Source organism: Elephas maximus, chromosome 9, assembly GCF_024166365.1.
Source record: "Elephas maximus indicus isolate mEleMax1 chromosome 9, mEleMax1 primary haplotype, whole genome shotgun sequence".
NCBI classification, from domain to species: domain Eukaryota; kingdom Metazoa; phylum Chordata; class Mammalia; order Proboscidea; family Elephantidae; genus Elephas; species Elephas maximus.
Genome location: NC_064827.1, coordinates 48,448,118 through 48,460,460, shown reverse-complemented (window position 1 = coordinate 48,460,460; position 12,343 = coordinate 48,448,118). Strand labels below are relative to the sequence as shown.

Below are 12,343 nucleotides of genomic sequence, written 5' to 3'. Positions count from 1 at the left end.
CAGACCATCATTGCTCATATGCAAGTTCAAGTTGAAACCGAAGAAAATTAGAACAAGTCGATGAGAGCCAAAGTATGACCTTGAGCATATCCCACCTGAATTTAGAGACCATCTCAAGAATAGATTTGACGCACTGAACACTAATGACTGAAAACCAGATGAGTTGTGGAATGACATCAAGGACATCATACATGAAGAAAGCAAGAAGTCATTAAAAAGACAGGAAAGAAAGAAAAGTCCAAAATGGATGTCAGAAGAGACTCTGAAACTTGCTCTTGAACATAGAGTAGCTGAAGCGAAGGGAAGAAACAATGAAGTAAAGGAGTTGAACAGAAGATTCAAAGGGCGGCTCAAGAAGACAAAGTATTATAGTGACATGTGCAAAAACCTGGAAATGGAAAACCAAAAAGGAAGAACACGCTCGGCATTTCTCAAACTGAAAGAACTGAAGAAAAAATTCAAACTCAAGTTGCAATAGTGAAGGACTCTGGGGGGAAAATATTAAACAACTTAGGAGGCTTCAAAAGAAGTTGGAAGGAATACACAGAGTCATTATACCAAAAAGAACTGCTCAATGTTCAACCTTTTCAGAAGGTACCATACGATCAGGAATCCTTGGTACTGAAGGAAGAAGTCCAGGCTGCACCGAAGGCATTAGCGAAAAACAAGCCTCCAGGAATTGAAGATGTCAACTGAGATGTTTCAACAAATGATGCAGTGCTGGAAGTACTCACTTATCTATGCCAAGAAATTTGGAAGACAGCTACCTGGCCAACCAGCTGGAAGACATCCATATTTATGCCAATTCTCAAGAAAGGTGATCCAACCAAATGTAAAAATTATCAAAAAATATCATTAATCTCACATGCAAGTAAAATTTTGTTGAAGATCATTCAAAAGTGACTGCAGCAGTGTATCAACAGGGAACTGCCAGAAATTCAGGCCGGATTCAGAAGAGGATGTGGAACCAGGGATATCATTGCTGATGTCAGATGGATCCTGGCTGAAAGCAGAGAATACCAGAAAGATGTTTACCTGTGTTTTATTGACTATGCAAAGGCGTTTCACTGTGTGGATCATAACAAATTATGGATAACTTTGCAAAGAATGGGAATTCCAAAACACTTAATTGTGCTCATGAGGAACCTACACATGGATCAAGAGGCAGTCGTTCAAACAGAACGAGGGGATACTGTGTGGTTTAAAGTCAGGAAAGCTGTGCGTCTGTGTTGTATCCTTTCACCATACCTATTCAATCTGTATGCTGAGCAAATAAACTGAGAAGCTGGACTATATGAAGAAGAATGGGGCATCAGGATTGGAGGAAGACTCATTAACAAACTGCGTTATGCAGATGACACAACCTTGCTTGCTGAAAGTGGAGAAGACTTGAAGCACTTACTGATGAAGATCGAAGACCACACCCTTCCGTATGGATTACCCTTCAACATAAAGAAAACATATCCTCACAACTGGACCAATAAACAACATCATGATAAACAGGGAAAAGATCGAAGTTGTCGAGGATTTCATTTTGCTTGGATCCATAGTCAACATCTATGGAAGCAGCAGTCAAGAAATCAAAAGACGCATTGCATTGGTCAAACCACCTTCAAAAGACCTCTTTAAAGTGTTGAAAAGCAAAGATGTTACCTTGAAGAATAAGGTGTGCCTGATCCAAGCCATGGTGTTTTCAGTCGCCTCCTATGCATCGGAAGGCTGGAAGAATTGATGCCTTTGAATTGTGGTGTTGGAGAAGAATATTGAAAATACCATGGACTGCCAAAAGAACGGACAAATCTGTCTTGGAAGATGTACAGGCAGAATGCTCCTTAGAAGCAAGGATGGCGAGACTTACATCTAACATACTTTGGTCAGGAGGGATTAGTTCCTGGAGAAGGACATCACGCTTGGTAGATTAGAAGATCATCAGAAATGAGGGAGACACAGTGGCTGCAACAATGGGCTTAAGCATAACAATTGTGAGGATGGCGCAGGACCGGGCAGTGTTTCATTCTGTTATACACAGGGTCACTATGAGTCAGTTTCAACTCGATGGCACCTAACAGTAATCTGGCCTCATTAACCACAGGCAGAGACTAGGATTTATAACACATAGGAAAATCACATCAGATCACAAAATGGTGGACAACCCCACAATATTGAGAATCATGGCCTAGCCAAGTTGATACACGTTTTTCGGGAGGACACAATTTAGTCCACAATAATACTGTAGGTGGAACAGTTTCGGTGGGAGCTTCCAGACTAACACAGACTGGGAAGAAAGGCTTGACAATCTACTTCTGAAAAAAAAAAAAATAAGCCAGTGAAAACCCCGTGGATCACAATGATCCAATCCATAATCGATAATGGGGATGAAGCAGGACTGGGCAGTGTTTTGTTCCATTGTACGTGGGCTAACTATGAGTTGGGGGCCGCTAACAACAACCATGTGCCAGAGCCAGTGTCCGTGTGGCAAGACTGCAGCTGAGAAGCTGTGGCCAGTCATTAAACTTTGAGCTGTTGCATGAGAATATGAATTGTAGTGGAACTACTCGTTCCTGTCTGCTGGTTGAGTTTTGGCCACATCAACCCTCTAGAAGTGAGTAGGAACAGTTTCTAGAGTCAGGGGGAGACCATCATTGAACCTACCACTTTCTTCTGGGACATAGAGCCCCTGTTAGGGGGCTCCGAGGGCAAGCTGTCAGAAGCCAAATCGCTGAAAAACAGCTTCCCATAAGTAATTTTTCAGAATGATCCTTTGCCCAATGGCCAGCTCACTAAAAGCCACGAGACAGACACCTTAAGTGGGTATAGAAAACCTCCCGGCATTTCCCTGGCTTCTGCAGGGGTGGGGCTGACTGACGTCCGCCAGAAAGGGATGATAATCAATGGCCTTTAGGGCAGCATCTCCAAGAGCAGCATTTAGGAGGGATTGAAACATGAAGTACATGTGAAATTGACTTTCACCTGAGCAGGAAGGACAAATCTTATGAAACGGCCTTGAAGAATGTCTGCCAGGAATCCCTCAGGAGACTAAAACTTAAAAATTGCCCAGTGATTATGTACATCGATCAGGAGGCAAACCGGTTTGCAGTGAGTTGAGTTTGAGTGAGTAGCCTATAGTGTGTGTGTCCCAGGGCTGGCTTCGCTGAGCCTGGCCTGTGGGACACTCACTTATCAGCCCTTCCCGAGGCCAAAGGCAAAAGTCACATACTGGCAAAGACCTCAGGGGGCATCTCCTTCAGGGGGTTTCAAATATTTTTCGTTTTTAACAGTGAGATCCCCTTTTCCAATAAAGTAATATGTGGAACACTGATGCTGTATAGGAACCCTGGGTGGTGCAAATGGTGAGCATACTCAACTGCTGACTGAAATGTTGGAGGTTTGAGTCTACCCAGAGGTACTTTGGAAGAAAGGCCTGTGATCTAATTCTGAAAGGTCAGCCATTGAAAACCCTATGAAGTTCTGCTCTGGTATTCTGACACTTATGGGGTCACCATGAGTCTGAATCAACTCCATGGCAACTGTTCTTCTTTTTTTTTTTTTTGATGTTGTATAAACCAGATACGAGGGGAGTTCCTGGTTGAAGTGAAGGTGAGGAGCTTGGAGCTCCACTTGCTGGCTCTGAAACCTCTCTGCCAGTCCCTAGGCCCCTGAGGGACAAAGACTCAGCTTTGGTCAGCAGAAAAGGCCATTTATTTGGGACACTGATCATGTCAGGTGAGAAGAGAGAGTATTAGACATGCGGATGAGGGAGAGTAGCATCTAAAATATTCCCATGTGATTTTTAGTTTGTTATTCATTACAAAGCTGCTCCCTTTAGGTGCTGCAATTGGCTGCTAACCAAAAGCTTGGCAGTTTAAACCCACCCAGCAGCTGTATGGGAGAAAGGCCTAGTAATTTGCTGCCTTAAGATTACAGCCAAGAAAACCCTATAAAGCAGTTCCACTCTGTAACACATAGAGTTGCCCTGAGTTGGAATCAACTTGATGGCAGCATATTTGGTTTTTGGTTTAGGTGCCCAGTAGGTTGTTTCTCCTGCTGTAGGCCAAATGTATTGATCAAGAGGAAGCTAGGGCCCACAGCATTTTCCTGGGGGAAATGGTCCTTTCTAGAATGTTACTAGCTTTAGCCTTCCTTTTGCCTGAAGAGCAGAGCTCTCTAGATTATTGAGAAAGTGATAAATGGGAATCCAGAAACCTCTGCCCTAATCCTGGGAGGACAATGGGAAAGTTCCTTCCCCTCTCATCCTCATTCTCTGATCTGGAAAATGAGGGTGTAGGGTTACGTCAGCAATGCCCAGATGTTCAGATTTCGTACACCAGAAGAGGTAGGGTGGGTACATGGAAATTTATGTATTTTTCTATTTTGTCATGTCAGGACATTAAAAACAAAAATATCCTATAATTTTACAAAAGAAACAGCATTCCAACACCATGTTGTTGTTGTCGTTAGCTGTCGTCGAGTTGGCCCCCGACTCATGGCAAACCCATGCCCAACAAAATGAGTTGCTGCTCACTATTGCATCATGGGTGTGGATTGGACAGTTGTCATCCATGTTTCCATTGGCTTATTTTTGGAAGTAGATCACCAGGCCTTTCTTTCTAGTCCATCTAAGTCTAGAAGCTCCCCCTGAAACCTGCTCAGCATCACAGCAACATGCAAGCCTACCCTGACAGATGGGTGGTAGCGCAATGGCTGTACGTGAGGTGTACTGGATAGTTCTTTCAAATTAATACATTTAACTGTAAGGAAAACCTCACTGTATTATCCTTATTGTTTTCATTTTACCCCAGTGGGGTTTTTTTTTTTTTGCTTTTTGCTTTCCTTTGCTGTCATAACAGATTACCAGAAATTCATTGTTGTTGTTAGGTGTGGTCAGGTCGGTTCAAATTCATAATGACCCTATGTACAACAGAATGAAACACTGCCGAGTCCTGCACCATCCTCGCAATTGTTGTTATACCTAAGCCCATTGTTGCAGCCACTGTGTCAGTACATCTCATCCAGGGTCTTCCTCTTTTCTGCTGACTTTCTGCTTTACCAAGCATGATGTCCTTCTCCAGAGACTGGTCTCTCCTAATAACATGTCCAAAGTAAGTAAGACAAAGCCTCACTATCCTTGCTACTAAGGAGCATTCTGGCTGTATTTCTTCCAACACAGATTGGTTCGTTCTTTTGTCAGTCCATGGTATATTCAATATTCTTCACCAACACCATAATTTAAAGACATCATTTCTTCCTCAGTCTTCCTAATTCATTGTCTAGCTTTTGCATGCATGTAAGGTGATTGAAATTTAGTGGCTTAAAACAACACCCATTTATCATCTCACAGACCTGTGAGTCAGAAGTCTGGGCACAGTGGGACTCATCTGGGTGCTCTGCTCAAGGCCTCACAAGGCTGAAATCAAGATGTCGGCTGGGCTGGGCTCTTACCTGGAAGCTCTGGGGAAGATTCCAATTCCAAATTCATTCAGGAGATTGGAAAAATTCAGTTCCTTTCTGTTGTAGGACTGGAGTTCCCATTGTCTTGACACATGACCCCCTTCATCTTGAAGCCAGCAAAGGCACATCCAATCTTTCTCATGCTCCACATTTCTGACTTCCCCTTCTGCTACCAGCTGAAGAAAGATCTCTGCTTTTAGGGGCTTTCGCTATTACTTTGGGGCTGCTGGGATAGCGCAGGATTAACTCCATATTTGGAGGTCAGGTGATTAGTAACCTTAATTACACTGCAAAGTCTGTTTTGCCATGTATCATAACATATTCTTGGGGGCCAAAATTCTGCCTACCACACCCAGCCTGTTGAAAACTAAGTCAGATAAACATTTGGGAATATTAGAATGGCTGATTTCCAAGATTCCTCCAGCTCAAATACTGGGTGTCAAATATTCACATTTCTGAGTTGATATATTCAAAAATTCTGCTTTTGTAAGAAGCCAAGCCGTCATTACTAATACAGAATCTTGCACATCCTAGAGACTTAAGACATGTTGGGTGAGCAAACAGGCATTAGGAAGTTCATTGTTGTTAAAATTATTTTAATGAAACTTTGCTTCTAAATCTTGTGATACTGTATTATCGTTGTCATTAGCTGCACATTAGAAAACAAGGTAACGTCATTATAGAAATGTATTAAGACAGGAAATGATTCAGTAAATCATGGTAGAAACAATTAAAACATGAACTGTTCTGTTATATCTGCTCTGCTCCACTGAGGGTAGGAAGTATTGCTTTCTATCAAGGCACAGGAATAATTAATAGTGTCCCAGGAAGCAATAAGAACTTAACCTTTCCTGCCCTCTCCTCCCTTCCCTTCCATTTTCTTTCTTTCCTTCCTTCCTTTCTTCCTTCCCTCCCTCCCTCCTTTCCTTCCTTTACTCCTTCCTTCCTTCCTTCCTCCCTCCCTCCTTTTCTCCTTCCTTCCTTCCTTCCTTCCTTCCTTCCTTCCTTCCTTCCTTCCTTCCTTCCTTCCTTCCTTCCTTCCTTCCTTCCTTCCTTCCTTCCTTCCTTCCTTCCTTCCTTCCCTCCCTCCCTCCCTCCCTCCCTCCCTCCCTCCCTCCCTCCCTCCTTCCCTCCTTCCTTCCCCCTCCCTCTCTTCCTACTTCTCTCCCTTCCTCCCTCCCTCCCTTCCTTCTATGGCAAAAAATAAACTTAGCCAATTTCTAAATTTAGTTAAAAACTTAAATTATTTCCCAAACATCTACAAGCTACAACACAAACTCCTTGGCCTGGTGTTTGAAGCCCCCCTTGACCTTAACCCAGGCCACCTTGCCCTCATCCCTCACTGGTGGTATGAGCTGAGCGGTTTCTGTTGCCCTCCCACTTTCCCACCCATTTGCCTTAATTCATGCTGTTCCTCCACCAGCAATCCCCGCCTCAGATGCCCCACGCTGGAGACCTCCCCGGCTCTCCCTCTGGGTGCCCCACAGCCTGAGTCTACCTCTTTCCTGCAGCTCTGAACACTGCCCTCCATGTAGTGGGGCCACCCGTGTTCACACACCATTGCCTCTATCAGACGGTGAGTTCACTGAGGCCTGGAACTGCCTCGCGCTCATTTTTCTATCCCTGTCAGCACCCTCCCACCATGGGCCGCAGCCCAAAGAAGCTTCTCAAATAAACAAGGAAAGAGCAACAAATACTGATCAACTGTGATCCACATTATGGTCACTTAGGGAACAGGTGTGGAGGAGCTGAAAGAAAGAAGATAAACAGGATGGAGAGACTAAATAAGGAGAGAGACATGGAAGTAGAGGAGAGAAAGCAGTGAAGGAAGTGCTTCAGAAGACTCCTTCAGGTGCTCAGCAGACAGTTCTCACTGAGGCCCTGGGCTAGGCTCTGGGGAGACAGCCAGGAAAAAACTAACACAAATCCTTGCCCTCATGGAGCTTGCATTCGAGTTAAAGAAGTCAGTCAATGTTCAGGCAAATAAAAAATAGACAAGATGATTTCAGGTGATTTTAGAAACTGTGTTAAGACATTAAGCAGGCTGACATGTTTCAGAGTGACTGGAGTGGGAACCATTTTGGTTAGAGGGTCAGTGAAGTCTGAGTGGTGAGAAGAAGTGAGCCATGCCAAGAACAAAGGGGAAAGAAAACAGCAAGTGCAAAGGCCCAGAAGAACAGAGAGGAGGCTGGTGAGGCCGTGCTCAGTGAGCAAGGAGAGAGTGGAGGGAATTGGGTCAGAGTGGTAGGCAGGGGCTGGACCGTGTGGCATCTTACATCCATCATGATAAGGACTGTTAAGAAAATTAGCCCATGCTTGTAAATAATAGAAAGCAATGATTACGTGACCATTTAGCCCAACACTTAGAGCATTTACCTGACTCTAGGGGAATGGAACATTGAACGATTAAGTACCAGACATTTTGCAATTCTGTAAAGCTAATAAGATGTGATGATTTTCAATGATTTTCTTTTCTATCCTTAAAGGTTATGGTTCTATTGCCCTGTAGAACATTAACCAGTCCAAATAATTCAGCAATCCTGTCTTATTTTTTTCATTCACAGTAAAAACCTGTTTCTCAAATTCTTTTTTGAATCCACTTTGTCGTGCTACAGATCCCTTTAGTAGTGAGTTAAATAAAACTTTGACATGTGCTCACTATCTATTTTTATTGTGTTTTTAACCTTTTGAGAATTATACTGTGATAGAAGTTTGGATTATATATAAGTGCATGGAAAGCAGGAGAGTGAGAAGAACTAATTTCTGTTTTACGAAGGACTCAGACTGCTGGGTGGCGCCCGAGTAGGAGCCCGTGCCACTGTCCAGGGGAGAGATGACCAGGTGGCTTGAATGAGAGAGGTAGACTGGAGAGGCGGGAAGTGAGCTATAGCTGATTCCCAACATGCCAGGGGCGTTTGTTCTCTTTCCATTTTCATGCCAGATGGTCATGATCTGTCTCGGTCAGTTTTCTTCCCTAAAATGTGAGCTCCTTGACAGGGACTTTGTCCTCCTCTTGTGTCTCCTCAACATCTAGCCCTGGGCACAGAGCAGTGCTGGACGAGTGTTCGCCGAATGAATTCTTCCCTTTGGATTCATTATATTTTAAAATAGAAATGCCTATGGAGACCCCAGGATGAGATATTTTGGGGCCTGTTTCTCCGTGTGCTTTGGAGGGAGATAGCTGGGGAGCTGGGGAGCTGGAAGTTCTACATTTGGAGGGCGCTTTGAGGGAGGATGGAGTTTCTGGGTGGCGCAACAGTAAAGCACCCAGAGGCACCTTGGAAGAAAGGCCTGGCGATCTGCTTCTGAAAGGTCACAGCCTTGAAAATCCTATGGAACAGTTCTACTGTGTACACATGGGGTCACCATGAGTCAGAATTGACTGGATGGCAACTGGTTTGTCTTCTGTTTTGTTTTTTTGGCATTAGAGGGAGGAGAGTGGGATGGGGTGCCAAGGCCACACTTCACTGAATTCAGAGCATGGAGCCCCACCATGGGAGAAGTGAAACCCAGAAGGTTTCCCATGAGGAAAGATTTGTTTGTGTAAATCCACTGCTGGGCTTTTGCCCCTGGGGAAAGCTGTTTCTAATTTGGGCTTCTCTTTCTGTTGTTGCTCCACAGTGTGATAATGCAAAAGGGCTGAAAGCCTTCTACGATGCAATAAAATATGGGCCAAACCACTTGATGGTGTTTGGAGGCGTCTGTCCTTCCGTCACGTCCATCATCGCAGAGTCCCTCCAAGGCTGGAATCTGGTGCAGGTAAGGTCTGACCACTTTCCGATTGGGGACCGCCTCTGATTGGCCACAAGTCTTTTGCAGGAGTGGTTCTCCAGCATGGTTCCTGAGTTGATGGCTCAGGCCTCTTGGGTTCTTCCTGGATGATTGCACAGACTCCTGCTGCCCCCGCCTCCAGGGCTGCCCCTTCTGGCCTGACCTTGCATGGCCACCAGGGTGAGTTTCTGAAGGGCAGCCGTGATTCCACCCTGTGTCTGAAAACCTTCAGTGGCCCACCACAGACTCCCTAACCTGACTTTCAGGGCCTTCAATGTCTGGCCAGCCTGCCTGCCCAGTGTCATCTCTTGCCTATGCCTTTCACACCACACCATGACCCCTCCAGGCAACCTACATCTCCCCAAATGAACCCTGGGCCTTCGGGCCTCAGAGCCCTGCTCTTGCTGTTCGCTTAGCCAGATAACCCTTTATCCACTCCCTGCTGAACCCCTCTGCCACATTGAAATTCCTTTCGGTCCACTAAGACTGTCTCAAGGCCTTTCTTTGTAGTTAAGCCTTTCCTGGCATTCCTGGACAATTATTTACCCTTGAATGTCCTGCTCATAAGTGTGTGGTCTGGTATAGGTGGGACTCACCAGCGTCAGCTGTAAATCAAAGTCAGAGAGAGAAGAATGTAGAAAGATATGACTGCTGGACTGAGTGGTGTTATTTCTTTGCTTTATCTATCCATGCATCTATCCATCTGTTCATCCATTCATACAACAAATATTTATTGACAACCTACTATGTGCCTGGAATATTGGTAGGCACTGGGGATAGAGTGCTGAATAATTCAGACTTGGTCCTTACCCTTTAGGACCTTCCATTCTAATGGAGGGAGATGAGCAGTAAGTAAGTAAACAAGTAACAATAATACTAAGAACTAATACTTGTATAATACTCATGTAGGGCTTACTAGCAGCAAATGGTTAATGCACTCAACTGCTGACTGAAAGGTTGATGGTTTGAGTCCACCCAGAGGTACCTTGGAAGAAAGGCCTGTTGATCTACTTAAAAGAAATGGAAAACTCTGTGGAGCACAGTTCTACTCTGCCACACATGGGGTCACCACGAGTAGAAATCAACTTGATGTCAACTGGCTAGGGCTTACTATGTACCAGAGCTGTTCTGAACGCTTCTATGCCTTAACTCATTTAATCCTTTCACCTTCTCTATGCAGTAGGCACTTTTATCATTTCCATTTATAGACAAGAAAACTGAGGCACAGAAAGAACCCACAGCTAATAAGTAATAGAGCAAGGTTCAAACTCAGGCAGCCTGACTCTTAAGATAAGACTGTGATAAGGGCTATGTTAGAAATAAACAGTGCAATGGGATACATAGTGGAATACAGGGAGGGCCCCTTTGAAGAGGTAACACTTGTGCTGAGACTTGAAGGATGAGAAGGGACTGGCTGGGTGGAGAGCTTCCATATTGGTGGATGGATAGCAGATACAAACAGCCTGTGATGGGAAAGAACCTGGTGTATTCATGGAACAGAAAAGGGGCAGTGGAGCTGGAACACGGTGGATGATGAGTCGGGATGATGAGAGTAAGACTGAAGAGGCAGACAGGGGCCAGACCATGCAGGGGCATCTGTTTTCACTTGTGAGAAGGTCAACTGAGGACCTTCTCTGAGTCAGGCTCTGCATGCATTGGGTGCTGGGGAGAAAGGCCCACGCTCATCGCCTAGAGGGTTGGTAGAAGCAAGCCTTGGAGGAGGTGTGGTGAGAGAGGGGAGAGGCCCAGCTTAGCCCGGGGCCCAGGAAGGCTTCTCAGCGGAGGTGATGTTGAACTGCTGACGGAGGAGAGGGCGTTGGACAGCTGGAGTTGTGGAGAAGACTGGGTGTACAAGAGCGGGAGGTGAGAAAGTGTGTGGGCTTGGGGAGCAATGAGTCATTCATTGTGGCCAGAGCAGGCCATGCTGAATGTGGGCAGATGCAACAGGAGATGAGGCCAGGAAAGCAGCTCAACGTGCTACGGTGCAAACCTAGCAGTGTAGCTGGGAGCTGCATGGCTCAGTGTGCAAGGAGCCTGGCCTCAAGCCCTCAAGGTGCCCACAGACGGTGGTGAGGCCCAGGTCAGGTAACTGACCTTCTCTGACTTGAGCTTCCTTTTCTGGGTACTGAGAAGCACACCCTTCTCCGTCAGAGCCCTGTGCTGCCACTGGGCAGGTTACCTGCCTCTCTGAGACTCAGTCCCCTCATCTGTGAAATCGAGGTAACAATAATACCAATTTCATAGGGTTTTATATGGATTAGGAGTCCCTCTGGTGAAAACAGTTAAGGATTCAGCTGCTACAGAAAGATTGGAGGTTTTAGCCCACCCAGAGGCACTTTAGACAAAAGGCCTGGCAACCTCTGTCTGAAAAATCAGCCATTGAAAACCCCATGGAGTACAGTGCTACTCTGACACACAGAGGGTCGCCATGAGTCAGAGTTGACCTGATGGCAACTGGTTGTTTTTTGTGTGTGTGTATGGATTAAATGATTTACCAGTGATTAGAATGGGGCCGGACACATAGTAAGCACTATGGATGACTTGTTTTGCTAAGTATTACTTGCATTGTTGTCATTATTGTTCTTCCCTCCTGCCCCTCCCCTTGTGTACCCCAACTACTTAGCATTCCTGCTCTTTGCTGTGTTACTGCCATTGCCTGCACCGTAGCCGCCACCTGAAACACCCCTCTTCCCTATCTCTAGCATATCAAGGCCTACCCATTCTTAGACACTCAGCCGAAATGCTGCCTCCCCAGAAAGCCTTTCCTGATTGCACTGTGTCAAGTAGACCCCTCCAGAAATCTCTTCATGACATCACCGTGTTTATTTCTAGCAGAGAATGTATACAGCCCAAGACCTCACGCCCACCTGCCTGTCCCTCTCTTAGGGTTTTGCAAGTGTGATGGCATGTTCACAAGTGTTTATCTTCCCAGCTGAGTGATGAGCAACTCAAGGACAGAACCTGGGCTTGAGTTTCTCCTGTTTTTTCCTGGTGTCTAATACTCCACAGACTTTATTAGATTTTGCTGAATAATCAGAGGGTAGAAGGGAGGGATGGAGGGGTGGAAAGATCTGTGAATGGAAATTTTGCCCAAACATGAGAGACCAAGCTCCCTGGGAACTCT

General features: G+C 45.4%; 1 protein-coding gene across 1 annotated transcript in view; it reads left to right on the top strand.

The window, feature by feature from the left end:
- GABBR2 (gamma-aminobutyric acid type B receptor subunit 2) overlaps positions 1-12,343 on the top strand; it is a 439,230-nt gene that overhangs the window by 144,540 nt on the left and 282,347 nt on the right. The window contains exon 2 of the mRNA XM_049896560.1: positions 9,070-9,207. Coding sequence (XP_049752517.1) covers positions 9,070-9,207 — 138 coding nt within the window. The remainder of the gene's footprint in view (positions 1-9,069; positions 9,208-12,343) is intronic.